A 24,535-nucleotide genomic window follows, 5' to 3' on the forward strand; every position below is an offset into this window, starting at 1 on the left:
CACTTTCTTTGACTCTCAACTCCAGCTCTGGACCATCCACATGGCAGGACCAACATGGGATCTAAGGGCTGCTGACATTCTTTTCCTTCTGAAGAAAACAAGTCTATCCTATTTTGCCCCTTACTCCATACTGAACACTGCTGTGGGAGCTGGGGGATGATGGAGGTGTGGTGTGACTTGTGAGCCAGAACAGGAATACTGACGTGTACTGTACAAAATTAAGTCCTCATTTTCCTCCATTCTTGGGGAAACCTGTTGTACAAATTTAAGGGCTTGTTAACCAGTGTCCTTCCAGTCTAAACAGTGGGCTGGTTGCCAAAGTTATGGTGGCTGTACAAACAAGCCTAAGAGTTCTCTGACAATGAGGTCTGGTGTCTTTCTTCAGCTTAATGAGAATTTACCAAACATCATCATTGGATCGTGACACTTATCATTCCAGATTTCACTAAAACACTCGTGGGGCATTATTAGACAATGCAGATAAACTGGTAAAACTGAAAAAGAGGATTATGTTGGGCTATGTTGAAAGCAAACCTTTTAGTCAGGAGAGGCTGGTAATGAAGCTCTGAGTATTGAGGACAGTCTTTGCATCCTGAACTTGCTTAAATTGGGAAAAGTTCTGATTCACAGCTTTGGGATGCACTGTCAATGAGTGCATTGGATAAGAATGCCACACACAAAAAACAGAGGCCTTAAAGAATTAACTAAATCCTGGAAGCTGATGAGGAATTGTAACAATTGCATCCAGAAAACAACCACTAAAAATAATGACCAAGCCTAAAACCATATATATAGAACAGTATGTATAGAGCAAGTAGTTCACCAATAGGCAATTCTGAATCATTGTTCAAAGCATTCACAAAAAAAAAAAATCAGGAAAACTACATGTCAAATAGAGATAGGCATATCAGTGACATTTGACCAAGCCTTGGTGGAAGATTTCTTGTAGATCCTCAACAGCATACCACACCATAACCATCACAGATAAACCTTTAAGATGCAGAAGGGGAAGAGAATTATGGGAAGACCAGACTATCTTGTCTTGTTTATCATAATTTAAAAAAGACCAAGATGAATGAATGATACATAATACCTAATATATTCTGAGTAAATGCAAAAAATGAGAGAATTAATTAATTGTTCATAGAAACAAAATTGGCACAGAAAAAATAAATTCAGGGTAAATATATAGTGACTTGAGAATGGTAGAAATTGATGGCCCAGAACAATAAATATAAGAGAGTACTAATAAAAAGCTACTTGGATTTAAGTTTAAGAAATGTACTACACTGGGTACTTAGGGCACTTAGAGTAAGGACTGGACTTGACAGCCAGTAGCATTTCTCCTAGCACAATATTTATAGGACTGTCCTTTATTTCTCCTCTGTGGCACCTTCAAGAGCTATCTGAAGTAGGGACCAAGACTTTCTTTGGACTTCTTTTGTGTCATGTCTTTTTTAATAACTTTTAATAACTTTTTTAGAGGAGACTTACATTTCTACTTCACACCTTCACAATTTATTTTCCAAAGTGGCCACATCCTACAAATTATTTAAAGACAACAAGATTCTCAAGAGAGAAAAGTTTTCCCAGAAATAATTTCGCAATTGAGTAATGGGTGGGTAAATTAATTCACCATAACCACTTATTCACAACCACCAATTATTCATTAATAGTTCTGGAAAGAGGGTGAAAGTCTCTGCCTCATATAATTAAGTGACCTACAAGTAGTAGTTAGAAGGAAAATAAACTTGTTTCCCGTTGTTTCTCAGTGCATTTTTTTTTGATCAAGACCAATATAGGGATGAACAGTAACAAAATTTCCTGACCTGTGAGAGTAATCTCTTCAGGAACAAAGCTGTCTCTTTCCACACTGAAATAAAATCTTTGTAATTCTATCCCTTGTTCTCCAGATTCTGCTGATATAGAAAACATATTGGACATCAAATCTTAAAAATTGTCTGCTTAAAGTTTAGCCGGCTTCAAACCACAAGAGTTTCTGTAAAATGGTCCATGCAAGTTTGGAAACCAGACCTCGTTTTTTAGTCCCACATTACAAACTTTGAAGGGAACTGTCAATAACTGGCATTTTATTTTCCTGAGAAAACAGAAATCTAGGATAGAATATTCTTCTGTTTTTTTACATCTGATGTCTTTTGTCACTTTTGAATCAAATCCTTGATGGTATTTAGTATTTGTTTAAAATGATCTCAGTTCTCCCATTTTAATTAAAAGTTATAAAATCTGTTATTTACCCAGGAGATTAGATCAGAGCCATTTCATCCTATTTACAACAAAGAGAGTCTGTAATAAGTCCTTGAAACCCCTTCTAATCTCTAATATAAATATTTATTTGATCAGTTTAAAAATGATAATTATTTACCAGAGAGACTGAGACAACTTCTACAAAGTTATTATGAATGAAAACATAGTTTGTGAGACTTTTAAAAAACTTAATAGCTTGAAACAGTTTCTTTAGAGGATGCTCCAATCTTTTTTGGCAAATGATTGTTTAGGTTGCTATCTTTTGTATTTCACTTACATGTAACCTAAGGAGATTTTTTTCCCCCAGGCATCTATTGATTACATTGATTGCTAATTAACTATTTGCTTGGAAGAGTATGTTCTGTCATTTCAATCATTAGAATAAATGCTGCACTAATATCCTGGTTTCAGCCTTAAAATCACAACATCTTCTTACGCCGCTGCGATTTCAAACTCATGCCACTGTATTGGGTTTGCATAACCAGGTTTAGGAAGCAGGGCAGCCATAGGGACAACTTTGGGAACTACAGGGGTAACTTCTGAGAAGCTGCCAGAAGTTTCTCCCGTGTCTGACAGAGCCAAAGGCAGCTGCCTACAAGAGAGACCTGCCACCATCCAAGGCTGAGCCCACCAGTGATGGTGGCAGTGCCACCGGGATAGCAAAGAAGGAAAAAGTCCAAAATGGGCAACAAGCAACAGCAGCCAGAGAAGAGAGGAGTGAGAATGTTTGAGCAACAGACCTGCAGGCACCCAGGGTGAGTGAAGCAGAAGTGGAAAGAGGTGCTCCAGGTGTGAGAGCAGAGATTCCCCTGCAGCCCACGATGAAGACCATGGTGTGGCAGCTGTGCCCCTGCTGCCCATGGAGCTCCACCATGGAGCAGCTATCCACCTGAAGCCCTTGGAGGACCCTGTTGCAGAGCAGGTGGATGTTCAGAGGAGGCTGTAACACCGCAGGAAATCCGTGCTAGAGCAAGTTCCTGGCAGGATCTGTGGACCCATGGGGGACCCATGCTGGAGCAGTCTGTTCCTCAAGGGCTGCACCCCACAGAAGGGATCCATGCTGAAGTTTGGGAAGGGCTGTAGCCTAGGAGAAGGACCCATATTGAAGAAGCTCATGGAGGACTATATCCTGTAGAAGGCAACCCACACTGGAACAGAATGAGTGTGGAGAGTCCTACCCCTGAGAAGGAAGGAGCAGCAGAGACAATGTGTGATGAAATGACTATAACCCCCATTCCATGTGCCCCTGCATGGGAGGAGGAGGAGGAATGATGAGTGATCTCTCCCCGTCCTTATCTCAACACATGAGCTTTTTGTTGTATTTCCCCTCTCCCATCCAGATGAGGAGAGCAGTGACAGTGGCTGGAGTCGGCATCTGATGTCCAATCAAGGTCAAACCACTGCATAACAAGATCCCCTTTTTTGTACATTCAAACAAATTTATACTCTTTGGCTTTACATTCAATTCTTCATAACAAAAATGTCCTCTTAGATGTATTAAAAAAGCAGGATATCAAAATCAAAAACCGAAGGCACAAATGTAGTGTGTTGATAGCATACCAAATTCTGTGGCCAAGCAGAACTTATAATAATTAGTTACATTTAGGGGAGTTTTGGAAGTTAACTTGGAGGAAGTCACCCCTTGCAGTGGGGAGTGTAAAGGTGGCTGAGCTGGTACTGCCTAGAGGTGTTCAAATGTCATGGCTTAGCATTGCCTATGGATCTCATTCTTTTGGGGCCAGAAAGCAGGACTGAGAAAGGCCTGGAGGAGGCAACAAGGAATTTATCTCTCATGTTGGATGAGAAGTCAACCAGCATAGGAGCAATAGTCCTTTTTCTTGCATAGTATATTCTTCCTTTAATGCTTTTTTGTATTCCTTCCATTCTCTCCAGTAGATGTGGTGCTACTATCAGGTGCAAGATGATGCTCACTGGAGAACAAAAATCTTGTGCTTGTTGTTGGCAGTGTATCCAGTGCTGCTGACAGAAAAGCCACAGTATATTCCCATATCAAATATTTGGGCTGTGTTGCTTCTGACAGCTGTCTCCACCGTAGCCAGTACTAAATCTGAAGACAGTCAATGCCTAATTTCTCAAGACAGAAATGAGAGTGCTATATGGAGTAATCATAAGGGGCCCAGGCTTTGTCCTAGCTTTACCTTGCTCAGTGCTTATTTCCCTGCAGTATAAGCAGGGAGAACATGCTGACCTGGGTAAGGTTCATCAGCATTCAGAGAAGAAGAGCTATTTGATTTTGTGCTTTGCATATTGATTTAAAAGAATGAACCCATTCTGCATGCAACTGGAAAGTAAAACACTTTAAAGATCTCTGACTAATTTTCTAGAGCCTATTTTTCAATCTCTAGACAATGCATTTGGACATCACTTCTACATTACTGTTTTATCTCTTCTGTTCACATTATTCTCAATACTGCAGTTCCTGTTCTGCAGAAAAATATGTTTACTGTTCATTTTACTTTTGACATTTGTTTTCGCCAAGCTTTGAAACTAACCTGTGTACAATCTATGACTCTATTTGAAGTGAGGGTGTATTTCCCAGACCTTTTGGAGCAATTTTGAAAATTTAAAAAACAATTACAGATCTATCTTACATCATAATGTCTCTTTTTCTCAGCATCACCTTTTATAGTATTTTACTATTGGGGTGTCTTTTATGTTTCTTGTTTAACAGAGGACCTTCTTTTAAAATTCTCCAGTTGAAAGAAAACAGCTTTTTACTTGCAAACAAGAATTTTATTTGCACTTCAGTGGATACTGTAAATACCTGAGCATTTAATGTTCAGTTATGTCTACATTACTTCAAATGACATTCCAATCTCCCTGATCCAGCAGTTGACATATAGGCTCCCAGCATGGGAATAGTTGCATTTCACAGGTCTGTTCATAAACCTATGTTTCAATTACAGATACAACACTAAATTCCTAAAAGCACAAACTTAGTACTTAAATGATACTTTTTTCCCCCATTAAATATAAAATGCAATTATCTATGCAAAATAAAATAAATATGAAAAAACCTGTTCCCAAAACTAAAAAAAAAATAACATAGGTTGGATGTCCTGGTTTGGGACAAATTTAGAAGGAAATGCAGGGTACAACATCATAAAGTCACCCCAGGACATTGGGAAAAATAAAAGGTGGAAGTAAGTACTCGTAAATAGAGGGAAAACTGAATTTAATTATTCAATGCAATTGATTATAAGTGGTAAGTGTCAGAAGAATCCAAGAAAGATGTCCAGAGGTATTCTAAATGTTTTGATCAATATTAGTGCTTGTTGGTGCTTTTATTCTTTCTCTTTGTCTCTTTCTATTTATTTTTTGAAACCAAGACTCCATCACTCTTCAAGCAACAGTCTTGTTTACTTACTTTTTTCCTGTGATTGTCCCTCTTCAAGCATGTAGCCCTATGTGGCTTCCCAGCCTGTTCACACAGACATGATTTTGGGAGATAACACCAGCAATTAATAAAATTTTTGCACTTGTTCTTGTCTCAGTCATGTGTCTAAGAATTGCAAGGAATTCAGAGTAATGCAGTAAAGAATAGAGAATTATGTTCTTCAATTTTTTTATTAATGTCTGTTAAATAGCAATATTTAAAAAAATGTAACTAAATATACATAAATATTTTTGAATGTACAGTGGATACCATATTTCTGTGCACGTCACATGCTGGTAGTTGAGTAATCATAACTCTTATGATATCTAATCGAATGCTGAAAGCATTTCCTGCCACCATACCAGGCCAATGAATCATGTTAATACTGGTGAAACCACGATCATTTATTCAAATGATCTTACTAATATTTTGTATAGCAAAGGTAAAAATCTCATGAGAAGTAGATGAAGCAGACAAAGTTCAAAAGGGTGACTGCCTGTAGAAACAATATTTTTTTAGTGGAGTTCACCTTGACTTCAGACTGCAGGTGCAAAATACAGTAATATTAAAAATGTATTTAAATATGAGTTGCTGCAGGTGAACCAATTCAGTTGTCACATCTTAAAAGTCTTGTGATATTGATGAGCTACAGAGACACAGGCCTGGCACAGGACTCTGGCCTGGGCTTCTGGAGCCAGGAGATCACCAGCCCTTTTGACAATTTAAGCTCTAGCTATGACACAAAATAGACCTTTGTAAGAGCTGCTGTGCACTGGTGCCTGTCTCTTATTGCAAGGCCCCAAATCTTTGTGTTACAGAGGTTCAAATTTGGAGCAATCCCCCGGCATCAATCAGGGCTTTAAAAAATAGTAGAAGAGTGGAAACAAGTTCAGTGTTTCTTGCACCTTTCAGGACTTCTGAAGGTGAGGGTCTTGATAGGAAGGCAAAAAAGAAGCTGATTGCAATTCATTTGTGTGGTGTAACACAGGTATAAACACATTGCCTTGGACAATGACTTATGCCACTGCGCTTTAGAAGAGAGCCACAAAGCTTACAGTTCAGAAACCCAAGGATGGAATTTGTCCTGACCCAGGCATGATGTCATATTCAACAAACTTCAAAAAAGAAAAGCCTTCATCCATGTTTTCAGTAATGCCCTTTTTGACATTTTCTGGTGAGCTTTCATTGGTACAATGACAACATTGCTGTGATTTGAGCTCCCTCCATTCCACTACAGTTTCTGTATCAGCCAGGGCCTTTCATGATGCTCACACAAACACACCACACACACGTGGAGTGCTAAAAATGATTCCCTACCATGTCACTCTGTTCCCCACCATGTTGTTCTATTCCCCTGCGACCCTGTGGTTCCAGTGGAGTTAAACTGTCACAAAACTTGAGCAATGCTGTAACAAATCAAACAAGTTTGCGCCACCCACACACCAAGTCTGTGCCCCAGAGAGCTGTGAGACTGCATTTCTTGCTTTACAATGATTATAACCATAACCCTTGGAGGTTTTAAGAAAAAAGAGTGCACAGAAAAAAAAAACCAAAAAAACAAACATATCCTAAAGAAAATACCCTTAAGAAATAAAACAGCAGAACACGAGGAAACAACAAGAAAGAAATAAAGAATTAGAGGTCAGATTCTCAGCTGGTGTAAACTGGAGCAGCTCCATTGCCTCCAGGGGAGCTGTGCCAGCTTATCCAATACATGTGCTCTGGCCCAGTATGCCCTTCCAGTCAAATCACTGAACTGGTACCTTCAAAGCTTTCCCTACCATGCTGTTAAACGTGTATTGCTACCAGCAAAAATTTCTTTAAAAAAAAGAAAAATTTTGCATACGCAAATTATTCACATTGCTTTATTTTTTCTTTGTCAGTTCACAAAAAAAAGTATTTCAAGTTGTCATAACCTTGCATTTAGTCAGTGAAAGAGTAATCTTGAAAGGAGAACACTGTTTTACAAATTGGACACATACCCTGTTTACTTTCCTCTAAAATTTGCACACTATAAAGCAAGTGGGTTTTTTTTGTTTTGTTTTAAAACCTTCTTCATATATTATAATACAAAAATATTCATATGCAAGTAATAAAGATTTTTTTAAACATCCAGCTTTTTTAAACTTAAATCAAAGTCACACCAAAAGGGTTTTTTTGTTTGGTTTTGTGTTGTTTTGTTGGTTTTTTTCATCTAGACAAAGTACACCTTGTGCTTTAACAAACTTATGGCATTATGTGCTCTTTACAAGGATACTATTGAAAAAGCTCATGTGTTGTTATCCAGTAAATAATGTAAAACTTGCCTACTTTTGTGGGTTTCATTTCTCTTAATCCTCTTTGTCCCCCCTCTATGTGTGGTGTTTGTATATATGTGTGGAAAAGTTAAGGCAAGTGCAATCAAAGTTACAAAAATCAATGTTTCTATTGCTAACATGTGCAGCATTCATATTTAGTGAGTGATGTCTTTTCTCCTGTAAGAATAAACTTGATGAAAATACAAAATGTTTAATATGTTATAGCTATTACAATAAGGTCTTCAGTTTTTTTATACCAGGCTTGGTGAATTTTCCAAAAGTTAGGATAACATAAACCACGTTCTTTTTAAAGTAACATACTCTGAAACTAGGAAACATTTTGATCATGACTCTCTTGCTTCTCAGCAATTAGTATAGTATTACTACAAAAATGCAGTTCCTTTTAGCTATGACCCATCTAATTTTTTAAAAAATAAATATAAGTAAATCTCTTTAGGTAAAATCTTTAATATACAGTAGGCATAAATATAGGTTGGTGTATTTCTACTTAACTTTAGTGCTTATATTTTAACTTTAATGATTTTGAACATAGTGTGTAAAGGAAGAGACATATTTTCCAGTTTATAATTATACCTGTAGCTGTAAAGAAAATTTTGAAAATAATGTATATGTTAATTTATGGTTTGTATGGCAATAGTTATGGACATTTAGAAAAGGCAATGATGTAAAATTTCAATTAAATAGTAGAATAGACAGAAATTCATATTCACAAATTCTGGGCCTGATTCTGCTCTTTATTTTTGCACCAGTTATACAGACCTAGAGTTAATTCTGCTGACTCCAGTAGAAGTATTTTTTTTACTTTAATCAACTATAATGAAAATTAAGATAAGAGGTGCCAAAGCCTAGCATGGCACTTCCTTGCTCCATTCCATCAATGCAAAATTAAAGATGGTAAGTAGACATTTATCTCCCCAATGTATGTGCATGTATTCAGTAGGAGCTACAAAGCAATTCCACACTGCTGGTTCCTCAGATTATGAAAGACCAGCTGGGAGCTTTATTAACAAAGTGCTTTATCAAGATGCTTATCCAGGTTATAACTTTGAACAGTGGGCTCCCAAGAAGGGAATATTACTGCTTGACTTGAGTCGTGCATTCTGCTTGTGGACAGTCAGCTCCTTCTGAGATGAGTAAAGGAACTAAATATAATTAAAGAAACTAAATGTCCTAGACAAATTGCTTTATTTATATTACTTTTGCAGCTTTTTTTATCAAAGGGCAGGTGATGAAATTTTTTTTCTAGTATTTGAAGTAGACATATGCTCTGTCATTTAAACATCTTTTGGGTCATTTTGTTTACTTGTCATCTGAAGAAGGTGAAGAATGCACAATATGCTAATAAAAAGATTTACTTATGAAATGGTGCATATACTTAATTTATATATTATCAAAGGTCTCATGACACTAGTAACTGCACAGAATTTAATAATGTGCTTTTCTTGCAAAATTCACAGGTGGCTCAGAAGTGCCATGAGTGACAGCAGTGGATACTTAGATGGATTGTTGGGAGATAATCCCTTTTACTGTAAAAGCCAAGATTAGTATTCTGGCTTTTAGTATACTCCACTCACTACTTGTTTCTCTTCACCACTGCCCAGTACTGGGCAGCTGCCTTCTTTAACTTTATTAGCATGCTGAATATGTATCATTAACAAATCCTCAAACCTTTTTAATGAAGGTGTCACAAATTATTTATGAGTTTTCTGAATAATATAAAAATATCTTAGGTCATAGTTTTACAGGACATGTAAAATAAATTATAGCAAATTACCTAGAGCAGAAGAACCGTAAGAGTTACAGGAAGAAGGGGCAGATATCTGTGTTTTAATAAAGTATTTGAAATAACCAATGATAATTTTGTAAGTTCCCATAGGTTCACCTTGACTTTGAAATATTTTATTTTATTTTTCAACACTTTGGAGAGCCTTAGAAAGCCAACAGGTAGCAATCAGAAGGCTGGAAAAACCTCAGCTTTTCAAAGGAAGCTCATTTCTCAGTGAGCAGGGGGAATCAGACTCACTGAGCCTGAGACTCCAGGAATAATAGCACCTGAAAGTGCAATTTTCCTTTAAAATGCCTATTTTTTGGATTGGCTATGAAGTGGAGAGCTGACTGAAGTGGGAGCTAAGGAAATCCAACAGCTCTTTGAACAGTTGCCATGTGCACATTTGTGCTGAAAGTCTCCTGACTTTCAGACTCGTTTATGACTATTTTACTCCAGTTCTCCGGGCTTCCACTCCACTCTTTCTAACAAACTCATATAGCACAATGGTATCTCAGTCCTGATGTCTCCTTATGAAAACAAATCAGAACAAAACAAAGCAAGTCCAAGCAAGCAAAAACACAATTCAAGGAGCTACAAGGAATGAAAACATTCTTGAAAATTATATGCATGTGCATCTCAGTCTCTGTCCAACTTCTTATGCTCTAGATTGCTGTCTGAGGGGATCTTGAAAGTTGTATATCTGGTAAGGTGCCCAGGATGACTAAAAGGGATTTTTTCTTCAACATTCCCTAAAGAACATCTTGGCAAGTGTCATTTCAAGCAGATAGCACCTTTGCTGCTGCTTCTCACTCTTCAAACAACTAAAAACTTTAAAGAAATGTAGGAATAATATTTGCTATGTGGTACTGAAAGCTATTCACAAGCTCTTTTGTTTAGAAGAGCGAAGAGGTAATCGGAAAAAATAAAAGATGAACTGTACTGACAGCATTATTTACAATAGGAAATTTGGCAGATATTCAGGTAGTTCCTATTAACTAGGAAAAAAAAAATCCTACCTCTAAGAAGGTTATATAAATGGCTTCAGATAGGAAAGAGTTGGTGAAGGAAGTATCTGCTAAATTTGGGTTTCCAGGCAAATGATATCTGTAATTTCCTGTGGCAGCAGGACTAGATGCATGGTAGTTGTGTTAACCTACCTGGTCACAACATGACCAACAAAAATCTTCCCTGTACCTCTCCCACCCTGTCTCACCTCAGAATTGTATCTGTGCCACAGTATCCCTAGCAATGGCTTGATTATGAGTTTGTCATCTTGCAGCACATGGGAAATGCCTTGCTATGAAAAACCCCACATTTTTTGGACTTCCTTGCCATTTTTTTGAGTGCTATTTATTTTATTTTGTTGTACAGTTCTGTGCTTAAATGGTTACAAGTTAAAATACCTATGTACAGGAATAAAATTGCATAAAGTGCTTTCTGTGATGTAAGTAAGATTTGAGAGTGATTATTGCAACAATTTTGTCCCAGATATCTGCAGATTTGCAGATTCATGTGTTTTGCTGAGGTAGGCATAGGTTAGTGGTGTCAAAGGAGGAGCCTGGTGTCACTGAAATATTTTGCTAGGATGCATGGAGAGACAGTTGTGTCACTGTTCTCCTCACTGCTTTGTATTTACATAATTGTTCCATATGAAGTTGCCTGGGTGTTAGGATGACAAATGTACAGCCTTCTAATGGGATGCTGAAGGTAAATGCATAACACTAATTGTTGAAATTTTCTGCTGAAGCATTCCTAAGAACTCAATTAGGGCTGCAGAGAGCTGTTCACCAGAGAATCTAGACTCTGGCAAACTACTTCTTGTATGTCTGTAAATTTATTGCCACCTGTGTTTTAAATTTACAATGAATAATGGGATTTTAAAAAAAAAAAAATCTCTATGATTTACCTGTCATGCTAAGAATGGAGAGAAAATTTGGAAAAGACTCTTAACTTCCTACAAAACATCAGGAGAAAACAACTTTCTCTTGAAAAAGAATTGTATAAACCCAGGTTAAAAAAGATTAAGTAATTGCATTGCTAATTTGCTTTTCTTTCTTTGTTTGTTTTTCAAGTGTGTATGTGCAGACTGCAGCCTAATGGAATATCTTGAGCCCATAACTGACATTTTTAAGACTTTTTACCTCAGAGAAGGTCAGAATAGTACCAGGATGTTGCTTCACATGAGCATCCTATGTGGATGTGAAAAATGGTATACTGAGAACAAAAAATACAGCCATTTTTCAGCTCAAAGCTTCACTCCTGTAAGTCTGAGGAAAGAAGACATTTACTCACCCTAAACACCTCTGCAAAGAGTTTTTGTGTGGACCCCAACCTGAGGCCTTAGAGCAAGCTTTGAGTGCTTGTACTTCAGTCTGCAAGGGAAACAGATATGAGAGGAGGGGATGGGACAGGATAGGATGGGGTGGAAATTCCTGCAAGGGTGCTCAGGTGTGGTGTTACTGACTGAGATGGCAATTTCCTGCAGCTGTCATTTAGTGCCTTGCACACTAGCCCAGCAAGCTGACCTCTCCCTATGCTCGGTGCTGGCATTTACTTTGAACACGGAGCAAATGCAAAATATTGCCAGCTGTTCCTGCTCTTCCAGCTGCTTTGCCATGGGGTATCTGTCCCTCCACATCTGATAGTTCTCATCTTTATTTCCACCAACATCAGTAGCAACTTACTGCCCACCTTCCCTGCGTGTTGCCTGCAGCAGGTAGGACAGTGGGGATACCTGGAGGCTCCTTCTGCACCCACCTGACACAGGAGCACCTAAACTCGAGCCCAGAGGAGCCTGGGCTCTCCTCCTCCATGCACAGGAGCACACCTTCCCCTCTCTGGAGCTTCTCAGTCGTAGACATGTGGGGCAGCTGCCTGCTCTGGCTTGCACTTCTTGGTCTGTCACAAAATGAGTTTGAGAGTATGGGCTCAGTAGGTATTAATTCATCCTGGATGACTTTGTATTTTTGAGGAGGGCAGAGGGAGAACTAGTATTTGATTAACAGAGAAAGAGATGGTTAAAAAAACAGATCTATTTTATTTTTTCATAATTTGTCTGTTCCTTTTGACATGTTTTGATGGTTAAGAGATGTCTTTATAAAAGAGATCAATAACTCCCTCAAATTCTTAGCCCTCGCATTTTGCTTCAAATTATTTTTGTAATACTAGTGATCAAGAAAAATGTTTGTTCTCTTTATAACCTCAGTACTCGATAATCTATTTTATTTAACATTTAGATCCTAGAGAATCATGAAACTCTTAGTCCCCCCAAATAACAATATTTGAATTGACTGTTGAATGTTTCTGAAATTATGTTATTTAAGGTATTAGCTATTTAATGTTAAGAATGCTGATAAGCTTTTGGGATGAGTCTAGTTGTAATTACAGGTTGAATACTTCTCTTTAAAAAGCCTCAATAAAAATATACTCATTTTTCAGTAACCTGAACAGCTTCAGAACTGACATGTTTTCCACATAAGGTATCAGACCTGCCTTTGTAATTTCCTCTCTAACTACTTCATGACCCTATGGACTCTAAACCTACACCAGAGCTTTTTAGTCCAGAACAAAAGTCAAATTTTGCTATAAACAGAATTAAAAAAAAAAAAAAACATAGGAAAACTCCTAATAGCTGAAACATTTTTATCAGTTTTGCTCCCCAGGGCAATAAGTGAGTTTTGGAACATCAAGTTGAGGCTGTTTGGTGAAGTGTGATGCTGCCAATGTCTTGTAAGATAGGGACAGAGTCAATGGGAAATGGCCCTGCAGAATTACATCACAAACAGCAGCTCAATATCCATGCTAAACTCAGTGAATCTGAAGTTAAAGACACAATGGTGTGCTTCAACCTCCACTCAGTGGGCTATTTAGGAGGTGAAGAGATGTGCTTATACAAGGAAAAAAAAAAAGGGCAAGGGAACTTGCAACCCTCATAATACAAGGAAACTCATTGTTATGAGGTTGCTTACATTTTTTCTGTTGCCAGCCACTTTAACCTATTTCTCAGCTGGGTTAGAAAATGTGTCCTAATAACAGCAAACCAGATAGGGGATAGGAGTGAAGGAATACAGTTATTCTAGTTAATAAACTAAGTCTGTTACAGAGATTTTTTTAGTGCTGACAGATTTTTGCCTTCCTCTTTATAACAACAAGAGAAGACAAACAAAAATCTCTCTGTTCTGGACCTTCAACAAGTACAAAATCACTCGGAAGTGTATTAGACATACAGGGAGATATTTGTGTTGCTGATCTGTCTGGATGGCCTCCAAAAAAGCCACTTGCTTGATGTAGGTCAGCCAGAGTACAGAGCTTTGCATGACAAAAGAAACCACAACACAGTCAAAAAGCAAGTGGGTATTTTGCCCTTTATTCTCCATTGGCCATTGTTCTATTTTTGAGCTTACTTTACTACTGTGGTTTTTCTTCCTTCTCTGGATTTTAATTAAATTCTCCTTAGGCTTACTAGCTTGACATTTTCTTCTTCTTTTCTTTTTTTTTTTTTTTAGTGTAAAAATGAAGGAATCCTTTTTACTAGGCCCCTTTTCCCAAATCTCTCTGCTCTATCTATAATTTAAATGAGTCATTAATGCACAATATACAAATAAAACATTGTGAATTTTGATCAGGCGGGTATAACAAGCTTTCTGACTCTTATGGAACTGATTATCACCCATTATGTAAAATACACGATTTTCACAGCTGTGCAGAAATAGAAAAATCTTAGTTTGCATCTAAGCCTAACAGTATTGAACTCTGAAAGAGATCATATCAAAAGTGTTTGATGTTGGCTGCCAGGTGAGAACTGGGTTCCCACTAAAATCCAGAAGGCATTTTGTTGTTCTTTTCCTTGCAGCCAAGATATCAGCTTGTCACAGACTGCAAATATGAATTCCTTTTCTCTTTGTTTTTCCAATTTTCTTCTCCCACACAAATCAATCCTGCGCTCATTCAGTTTTATTAGATTTACTCTCAAATCATAGAGCTGTAACTGAGAACAGAATCAGACTCAGCAATGCATTTTTGCCTTCAAAATAATTAGCTGCATTCTATACAGTCTCCCATTTCTTTCCAGCTATAAATGCTCTCTGGAGAACCTATATACTGAATTTACACAAGCTGTGTAACAAGAGTCATTTTATAACATGGACTACCATGATTGGAGAGAGCCTTATAAAGACAGAGCACCACACTTGGATAATTCACGTGCATAGAATCCACATACAGACCCAAAGTTACTGACCAGGCAGAGTAAGTTTTTCTGATCATCACACTGTGCCTTTTTAAAATAAAGTGCTATTTGCTTATGGCTAAACCTTATATGTGGCTATTGCATGCACATTTCAGGCTGCATTTGCAAAAACCTAAACACTTTCACCAAAAATGATGGAGCCTAAGCGCTAGGGCAATGACAATTTTTGTTGGTTTTGGTTTGTTTGCTTGTTTGTTTGTTTCCATTTTATTTTGCATTCCAACAGAATTTTTGTCAAACATAGAGCATGTGAACACACAACACTTTCCTTCACTGTTCCCCACACAGAGCTGTTCACAGAAGAGGAATATTAAGGAGGAATGTTTCTAAAGCCACAGAAAACTTCTCCACTTATTTCAGGTTTTGTGGTTTGCTTCTCTTTTTTTGTTTGTTTGTTTTTCTTATATTTAATATTATGACAAAACATTATAAGAAAATCTTCCTTTAAGTAGTGAGAATATCAAATAGTATTTGTGAATCCCTGAATCATGCTATTCAAAGTGCTTAAATCTACACTAAAAATAGAAGAACAGAAAAGTACTTCCCATGTGGCTGAGGAAAGACCTATCCATTGTCTAAATGTGACTGTAGTCAAATAATTACATCCTACATTTATTCCACATCCCAGTCTTTACATCGGGGCATGTAAAAGGGAAAAGAATAATGCATTGCTTTCAGAGTATCCTGGGGTATTTGGGACTGTTGTGATTTAAGCCTAGATGGAAATTAAGCACCACAGTGCCACTCACTCAACCCCTCCCCTTCTCCCCCCCTCAGCCCAGTGAAAACCAGGACAGGCATCCAAATGAATGAAGGAAAATGCCATCAGTGCCTGACAGGTGTCTGTAAGAGCAAATAAATAATAGCTTTCCTAAAGCAAACGTGCAAAGTTCTCTTGAAATTTTATGTGACCTGGCAGCCTAATTTCCATTTTGTGGATGTTTGGCACATGTCCAGAGACACTGTAATAAAGAACAGGTTGTAGAAAAGGACTTGAGCTTAATCTCAGAGAAATAAACATTTTAAGCAAATAAAAGTGTACACCTCAAAGGTCTATTAGCTCCTTATGCAGATACTGAGATTTCTTGACTTTCACAACAGAAGCACAGTCATTTCCTCCCACACTGTCAGTTCTGGATTGCTCCCACAAATATCCCCCAAACTGCAGCTTCTCCACTCACCTCTCATTAAGATCAAAATATTATAAGCTCTACTTTTCTTGTTGTGACAATCATGATGAGCAAACCCCACAACATCCATTATATTGGCCGATATCATTCAGCTGCCATAAAAACACCTAAAGCTAATTAATTACATAAAGAGACTCTAAGGCCTGTTTGGAGGACACCAGTTACAATTCTGCCAGGGTAAATCAAACCCATGGCTCTCTGACAGCGTGCTGCAACCAGTAGCTCTACTCCAGCTCCTCTCTTCTGCCAGCAGGGACTAGCAGAGAGCTTGGCCTGAATATGCTGCAGAGCTGCACCACTCCTCTCTCCTTCTAAAACCAGAATGGACTTTCTGTTATTTACAACATAAGTATGAGCAAGGTGCTTATTTAATTTGTCTCAAAGATGTCTGGATGTAAACACAGTGGTAGGCTTTTATTCTTCCCTGTCAGCCATGGTACATGCATTATTTGCAACTCCTCAAAGATGGAATCATACATAAAAATAAAACTAATTTATTTATTCATTAAAGTGAATAAATTGTTTTTAATACTTCCAGGTCTGATTTAAATATTAATTTTGTATAAATAAAGTTTATTCTGAAAACAGTTATATTTCTAGTAATCACGTCATTTTTTTCTGCCTGAGTTCTTGCTGAAATCATGTTGAAATTAATAAAGTTTTATTTATCATTACAAGCTAAAACCAAATGAAAGAAGATTTCTTAATCTCGAATATATAATTTTAAAGCAAATACAGTTTTTGGAACATTAAAATACAAGGGACTCTGAAATCCACAGGAAAATAATGTTTTGCTCTTGAATTTTTTTTTGAAAATAACACTTTCTATAATACAAAGTGACAAACCATCTACAATACTGTCTTTTTATTCCCCTTTGGTTTGGAAGTCATCACTGTACATATCAGCAGGACTCTGCACTTCAGTGTCTATTGCCTCACTTGTCTTACTCGCCTGACATTTGCAAATTTTATTTGCAAGATTTTGAAAGTTGAGAAAGAAAAAAAAAGAGTGCTTAAAAAAATAAAATCCACAACCACATTAATACTTTTCCAGGACGTGTTAAAAATAGGGTTGCTTTTATATTTATAAAAGGGATACAACCAACTCATTCTTAAAATAAGAATTAAGAAAGAAACCAAACCCAAGAAAGCAAAAACCAAACCGGCTATAGTTTCTACACACTCTAGTGACTACTGTGAAGCAACCGATACAGATTGGGTATTTTCTCTTGCTTGACAGGTATCTACCAAGTTACATGTTAGATGGTCAGACTGTAGTGTTACCCCAAATGGGGGTCTTGGTAAGGGCAGGGAAGGAGCAGTGCACATTACGGGAGTAGAAATGAAACTGGAGCTCTCAGTGAGCAGTGGGGTCCTTCTAAGAACAAAAACTCTCCAAAACAGGTGAGCTGCAGCAGGCATGGCTAGGCAGGCCAACAAAATGGATGGTGCTTCTGATATCAACATAGCTTTGTCCAAGCATTCCCAAGAGAGGTTATAAACAAACAAACAAAAAGTCTAAAACTATACTAATGAAGCAAAAAAGTTTCCTATCTATACAGCAGTCTCTTCATTTAAAAAAAATGTAAATATACAAATTCCAATGACATATAAAACAAAGTCAAAAATGTGAATGGGAAGAGACATGGGTAAAACAGGAAGACTGATGCTACAAAGAAATTGCAAAAACATATGTACAAGACCCTGTTTTTCCTCGTTTGTTATCGATTGTTATGCATGTTTAACAGCAGCAGTCGAGGATGTAGTTCCAGGCACCAGACTGCAGACTCTGCTCCTACTCAAGGGGGTTGGCAGCCCCTTGCATGTCGGTCACCAAATGACACTGGATATACTGGTCTCCCGTGGCAGGAGGGGCAGTATGGCACTGTTTGTGTGAGCCTCTTCGGGGTTCTGCTCCCTGTTAGTTTTTGTCTGCGGCCGCTGCCCGTTTATAAGTGTCATGGGGATGTTGCAGTAGGTGTGCTGGTTACCTATTGAGGTAAGTGGCAGGGTGCCAGCAGGAGGTACATCGTACTCATAGCTCCGGTAATAGTGTTTCTGGCGCATCTGTGAATGATATGTGTTATGAAAGGTGGAGCGCAGGTCTGGATGGGCAGTGGCAAGAGCAGTGGAGGTGGCAGCAGCCATGGAAATTGCGGAGACTGTCTGCAGTTCCCCAAAGGGCCCCTGCTCACTGACATCTAAAACCTGCTCGTTTGTCATGGGTTCAATCCTCTTAAAAGGCATTTCGTACTGTAAACGTTTCCAGAACTTGGAATTCAACTTGTTGCATTTTGGTCCGTGCCATTTAATGACAGTGAGGAGCTTGATGGTATGTTTTAGGGCCTCAACCTCCTGGTAGTTCATAACTCCTCGTAGTTCACTGCATTCGATCAGTATCACTTTGATTTCTCCCGTGACTAACATATTTCGAAGCCTTGTTTCCAGTTCAAAGATGCTCCAACCTCTTCTTACCACGTAACTTGGAGTCATGACGATGATCAGTCGCTTGCTTTGGTCTACACATCTTGCCACATCTTCAATGTAGGCTAAAAAACAAAACAATTGCTCAAAAAGCAATCTAACAAAACAGTCTGCTCTCATAAACTGGTGAGAAAGAACAGAGGCAAATTCCTGCTCCCCGAAGATCTCACTGAAATATGCAAAAACATGATTTGTAAATGTGCCAGACTGGCCTGGCAGAACATGATCTTGAGCAACCTGCTCTATGTGGACCTGCTTGAACAGGGAGGTTGGAAAAGATGACCTCCACAGGCCCCTTCCAACCTCAGCCATTCTGTTATCCTGCAAAACATCTATTCCCACACATGCTATGGACTGTCAGTGTTTCTTCATGAGCTGTGGCTTTGTATCATCTATATTGCTATTGGAACAAACATGTCCTTCATGATTTTAAAAAGGCAGCCTTTAAAAAGGCAAGGTCGCCCAGTTAGACAACAGACCAGCAGCCATGTGCTTCAGGACCTCAGTTTCAAATCCAAATGATACTCAAACTTTTTTTGGTAGGCTTAGATTCTGTTTTTCCTTCATGGCCCTTCCACACATAAAAAATTCATAAAAATTGTTATCTCCTGCAAATTAGTGTTTAGTTTCCTGTAGATTTGTTTGTATAAACCAAGTATCCTTTATTTTATCTTTCATTAAAGGTACTGAACTTAGTCACTGTCTATATGGTTACACTGAAGTCATGAAGAATATTACAACAACTGACAAAATGTTACTGCACTTATGTTGGAATATGTGAGAGGAACATGAAAAAGATCTACTTGTACCAGCTGGAATCAATTCTAGTATTCAGTCTCTGAGAATGATCAAGTACATCCACTACACAACTGGCTACACTGGCAAAATTCACTACTTTTTTCTGGTGTAGAAGTTATTACTCAACCATTGCCTTAGTCCAAACACAGCTTTTTCCATCCTGTGTGAATTTCTGTAATATTTAGAATCATGGATATCTTTCCAAACAAAATCTAAGGAACTGAAAACAAAGAACTTGGTATTCATTCCTAGATATGCAAGTTCTCAAAAAATCTAAAAAATGTTAGTCTCTTTTATTTACTTTACTTATGCAGCCCCTTTCTGCACTGTTTTACCTTCAATTAAAACAATGCAATTGCCAAATAATAAGCCTCTTATCTGGGAAATGCACATTAATGTTTGGTGGCTTATCCTCACCATTCTCTAACACATGGGAGAAAAGATGACATTCTGAAGGAGTAGGTATAGAAACAAGACTAAAACAATCACTGCAATCACTAATTTTCTCCTTCAATATCACATGAGAATAAAGATATGACTTACTTCCTGTGGGAATCAAATCTCTGTCTGGTATGAACAACTTGTATCCATAATGTTTTTCCAGCATATCTGGTAGAATCTCAAGAGCAAATCTTTCTTCTTCTCCAGTTTCTTGATTCCACTGGTCAGGATCCACTTTGGTATAAGATAGATATGCATCATAATCTTTGTTGTCTAAAAAAGAGGGAAATTAAATTAGTTTATTCCTTATTCTAGCAGTTTTCCCAGGTATTTCCCAGGAATTATTTCTGGGCGAATTTTCCAGGAAGAGGAAATGGTTTGGATAAAATGGCAAGCTTTCACCCACTCTCCAGATATGCATCCATTCAGCTTTCCTGTTTCACTGATGCAATCCTGAGTTACACAGATGCAAGGAAGAAAGGCTCCACATCCACAGACAGAAGTCAGTTTATCTAAGAATCTGGATGAAGGAAATCCATTCAACTGCAGGGTGACAGCTCATGAGCACAAAAGTCAAAAGTCACTGAGAAGAATTTGCATTCTTCTCTAGCTAAAAGAAGAATGAAGAGCATGGAAAAAACTAGGCTAATGTGTAAATGTTTCTGCTACATAGTAAAAGCATTTCAGTCTTGCCAGAATTTTACTATAAATTTAGGACCTGAGGCTGAAATGCTCTAAGTGTGCATATAGCATTCCTTGCAAAACTCAAACTCTCCAGCTCTGAAATTATTGCCAAGCTTAAATCTTTCCAGCATCAGCTCCTGATAACACATTTTAAATTTCTTGAATTCTGTGCACTTAAATTTGCAAATTTAATGTTGCATTAATGTGCATTTCATTACTTAACAGTGTGCTATTTCAATATGAGAAATAACCATGCCTGTATTTTAAATGTGCTTGGTGTGCCTACTTGAAAGACTGAATCAAAAGAACTACCATTAATTTTCATTAGGAGGTCAATAATATCAAGTGTTCTGGAACTAATTCAGTGGAATAAGAGGTCACGTTTTGACTTTTGTTGTGAAGAAAGCAGAGGAAAATCAATGACAAGAGTAATGAAATGTTAACATCCTTCTAACTCTCTTGACAACATTATGAACAGACTACCCAGAATATCAATTGCTTATAAAAGAGATCTGACTGAATATTCTGAGTGTCATAAGTAATGTTAGATTCAGTCAGTGCTGACTTCATTTATTTATTGAGCAGCTCCTTTCTTCCTTTTACACCTTTTTGTAGTCTGGTAGCATTATTTTGAAAAACCTGCCAGCTGTAGGGTGGATGGAAAGAGTGTAAATGGAATTAATGGAGCAGTGCTAATCTTGAGCAGTCCTCTCTCCCTTCTGAGGAACCATGTGCCCTATGCTAATTAACATTTGCAGATGACAACAAATGTGGTTGTCTGTTTCTACTTTTAAACTTTCTAAACCCATGAAATGGTCATTCTGTGCTCATTCTTTTCCCTGCATATCTTTTGTGCAATATTATTTATTGCATTGTTATCTCAGCAGAAAAAAAACCAAACAAAACAAGTGAAAAAAAACCCAACCAAAACAACAGCAAAAAAAGGAAAAAAAGAAAAAAAGAAGCACTGCCTTTTATGGGTCACACTTCCAGGAATTTTTGGAAATATTTATGAAAGCATGTCCTTTAATAAAAGACAAGCACCTCCTCCCTTTTATAATGCCTTAAAATAACACTGATTTGATCAAGTATGATATAGAAGTACATACAATGCCTGTTTTTGTTTCTGCAGTAGGACAGTGTTAACCCAGCAAAAGAGTTAACACACAGTGAGGTCAACAAATATATGGAGAAATTATTACAACTGACAAAATGCTGGTGCTGCAATGACATATTCTATTGTCACCCTATTAATGGTCATGACCACGGTACATGTTTGAGATGAGTGCTGCTCTGTTTAAAGTCTTTGAGTAAAGATGAGAATGCATCATTTTTCAAAGAGATAAATGATAAGAAATAATGCAGAATTCAAACTGTTTTAAAGGCTGAGTATTGCCTGCTAAGATACAAACACACATTCTTCCTTGGAGGGGATTATTTGTGCTGTGACATTGTTTTATTGCATATGCAAATATCGCACTTATGCATTTAGACAAAGTACACATTTTTCATGTCATGGAGGCTCCAGCATCTCAGCATCTCCCCTAACTACAGCTGCATCATCTTGTATTGCAGAGAAAATATCCTTCCCTCCTAGTTTTATTAGTATTTGTAGGGCAAAGAATGGTTGGTGTCTAGGGTATATCTGCAAAAAGGTATTCGGGCATCAGGCACGGGGAAGCTCTGGATCAGTTAATCACAATGAGGTCAAATGCAGCTTGTGCTCAAGGTGTGATGCATTCAGTCCACAAAGGTTTCAGTCAGCCCCAAACCACTAGTACTGCAAGACTCCAAGAAAGACAGACTGAGTTACTGTCCTTTCAATTCAACCATTCTATGGAGCTGAAAAGGAGAAGTTTGGAAGTAAGCAGTGGTGATGGAGCTACACTCAGCCACAGGTTTAGATAGACCTTAGGGGTAAACACTGAGGTTCAAATCTCATTTTCATTAATTGCACATGGAAAGGTTACTTCACCCACTGGCCCAGGTTTCTAGGCAAAGCACCTGTTGCATCATTGGAGCAGGCATTCTTTAATCCTGCCCATTCCTTTTGGTACTCATCTAAATGCAGAGTGTGCTGTCATACTCCCTGTAACTTTATACAATGTTAATCCAACAGAAGTGATATAAATTTTTAGGGGATGAAGCTGTAAATGCTTCTTGTTATTCCAAAGATGTGCTCAGCAGCAGTCACTTAAAGGCTCAGTGTAAGCATAAAATGAAACCCAGACTCTATATGCATCTACTTTTTCACATGCAAATGGGATCTTTGGGTAAGTAAATTGCTATCAGACATCTAAGAACTCATCTGTATGCATGCTCTCTTAACAGCTACACATGAAGAAATGATAAGTTGGTGCCTACAGAAAGAAAGATAAAACTTCCTCTTCTACAGGGACCACCAAGCACATCTAGCATCAAATTTGCATTATAGATGTATATGTTTTCTAATAATTTCCATGTTACACTGCAAGAAGTCAGCAGTTTGGGCCTTTGAGGGTTTATTAAACTTAAACATTGAAGATATTTCTCCTAATGGGGGACAGAAAAATCATCATGAAAAATTTAAAACAAGCCCAAAAAACTTTCTAGAGTAATTTTTTTCCCTTATCAGCCTGTGACAAAATCTAACTTTTATCTGGCATTATACATTTTAGCACACGGCAGATTAAGAGATCAAAACAAGGAGAAATCCCACAGTGTTGATTTTCATAATGAACCTTATTTCAATGAAGCTCTAAGACCTAGATGATGGAGTCAGCTCGAGTGTCTGTGCATCCTGAAATCCTCAGAGCCCTTTGCAGTGCCTGCAGACACATTCATTGCAGTGGAGGCAGCTGACCATGCCCAGGGTGCTCCTCAGCTCGGGGCACCCAGCAAGGCTGGGCAGATCTTCCCTTTCCAGACCAGCAGGGAACTGCACAGCTGATTCCTCTCCTTCAGCAGAGCACATACTCTCCTCTTAAATACTCAGAGACTCATACAGGAATTAGGAACAATGCACTGATTGAACTCAGTGTTTCAGGATTTCAAGAGGAGCTTTTGAAACAGGAGATGGGGTCCTTCCAAATGCTGCAGGGAGCTGGAGTCTAACTGACACAGGAAACTTTTGTCTTAAAAAAACATGCTATGTTCAGGAAAGGTACAAAGAACCTCTTAAAATTTCTCAGAGACTGTAGTTGCTTAAAAATTGTGGCATTTCTTAGTCTGTATTTGCTTCACTATTTTGGGGGCTACATTTAATATATACATTGGGATAGTGGTTATCCTTAATATAATGAAAAAAGTGTCATTTAATGCTGAGCTGAATAAACCACTCAAATCCTAGGTCTTTCAAAATACTTCTACTTTTCTTCACACTATTTACTGTTGCTGATGTAACATTTTCTATTATTTTTAAATGTCAAGCCCTTTTAATGTTAATAAACATTAAGAACTACTCACACAATTTTTCCATAGCATAGTATATTTTAAATGAAGCATTCCTCGTGATAGTTCATATTCTTGTGCAAGTGAACAATGTTGAATTGTATGGGAGTATCTTTTTTTTTCTACTTTGCATCTGAACTTTTTAACCTATAACAATCTCTTAGTTTGAAATCCAAAGATGATCTTGGTTTTATATATATATATATATATAAATAAAATAAATTACACATGCAGTTTAAATTCTATGAAATAGGAAGAGAGAAAAAATAAGGAAAAATAAGGAATTTTCCTTTTAATTAGGACATTTCACGTACAGAATCTAGAAAATACCATATTTAGTGGAGACATAAAATTGACTTTTTATTGTTTGAATTGCATTTCAGTTGTAAATAAATAGCATAAACAAGAAGAGTTAAAAGAAACAGTTTTTCAGCAATAAAATTGTTATTAAATAAGAGAAAAATCTCTTTTTGTAACCAGCAATGTTTAGAAAGAAGAGAGCTGCATTTTTCT

At 37.6% G+C, this 24,535-nt stretch overlaps 1 protein-coding gene across 1 annotated transcript in view; it reads right to left on the reverse strand.

Moving 5' to 3' along the window:
* Positions 1 to 18,016: 18,016 nt before the first annotated feature.
* IL1RAPL1 (interleukin 1 receptor accessory protein like 1) overlaps positions 18,017 to 24,535 on the reverse strand; it is a gene marked incomplete at its 3' end in the record, with an annotated part of 579,463 nt that continues 572,944 nt past the window's right edge. The window contains exons 9-10 of the mRNA XM_084226567.1: positions 20,012 to 20,182; positions 18,017 to 18,735 (exon numbers count right to left, since the gene is read on the reverse strand). Coding sequence (XP_084082693.1) covers positions 18,017 to 18,735; positions 20,012 to 20,182 — 890 coding nt within the window. The remainder of the gene's footprint in view (positions 18,736 to 20,011; positions 20,183 to 24,535) is intronic.

The sequence above is a fragment of the Fringilla coelebs genome, assembly GCF_963513975.1.
Source record: "Fringilla coelebs genome assembly, chromosome: 2".
Classification (NCBI taxonomy): Eukaryota; Metazoa; Chordata; class Aves; order Passeriformes; family Fringillidae; genus Fringilla; species Fringilla coelebs.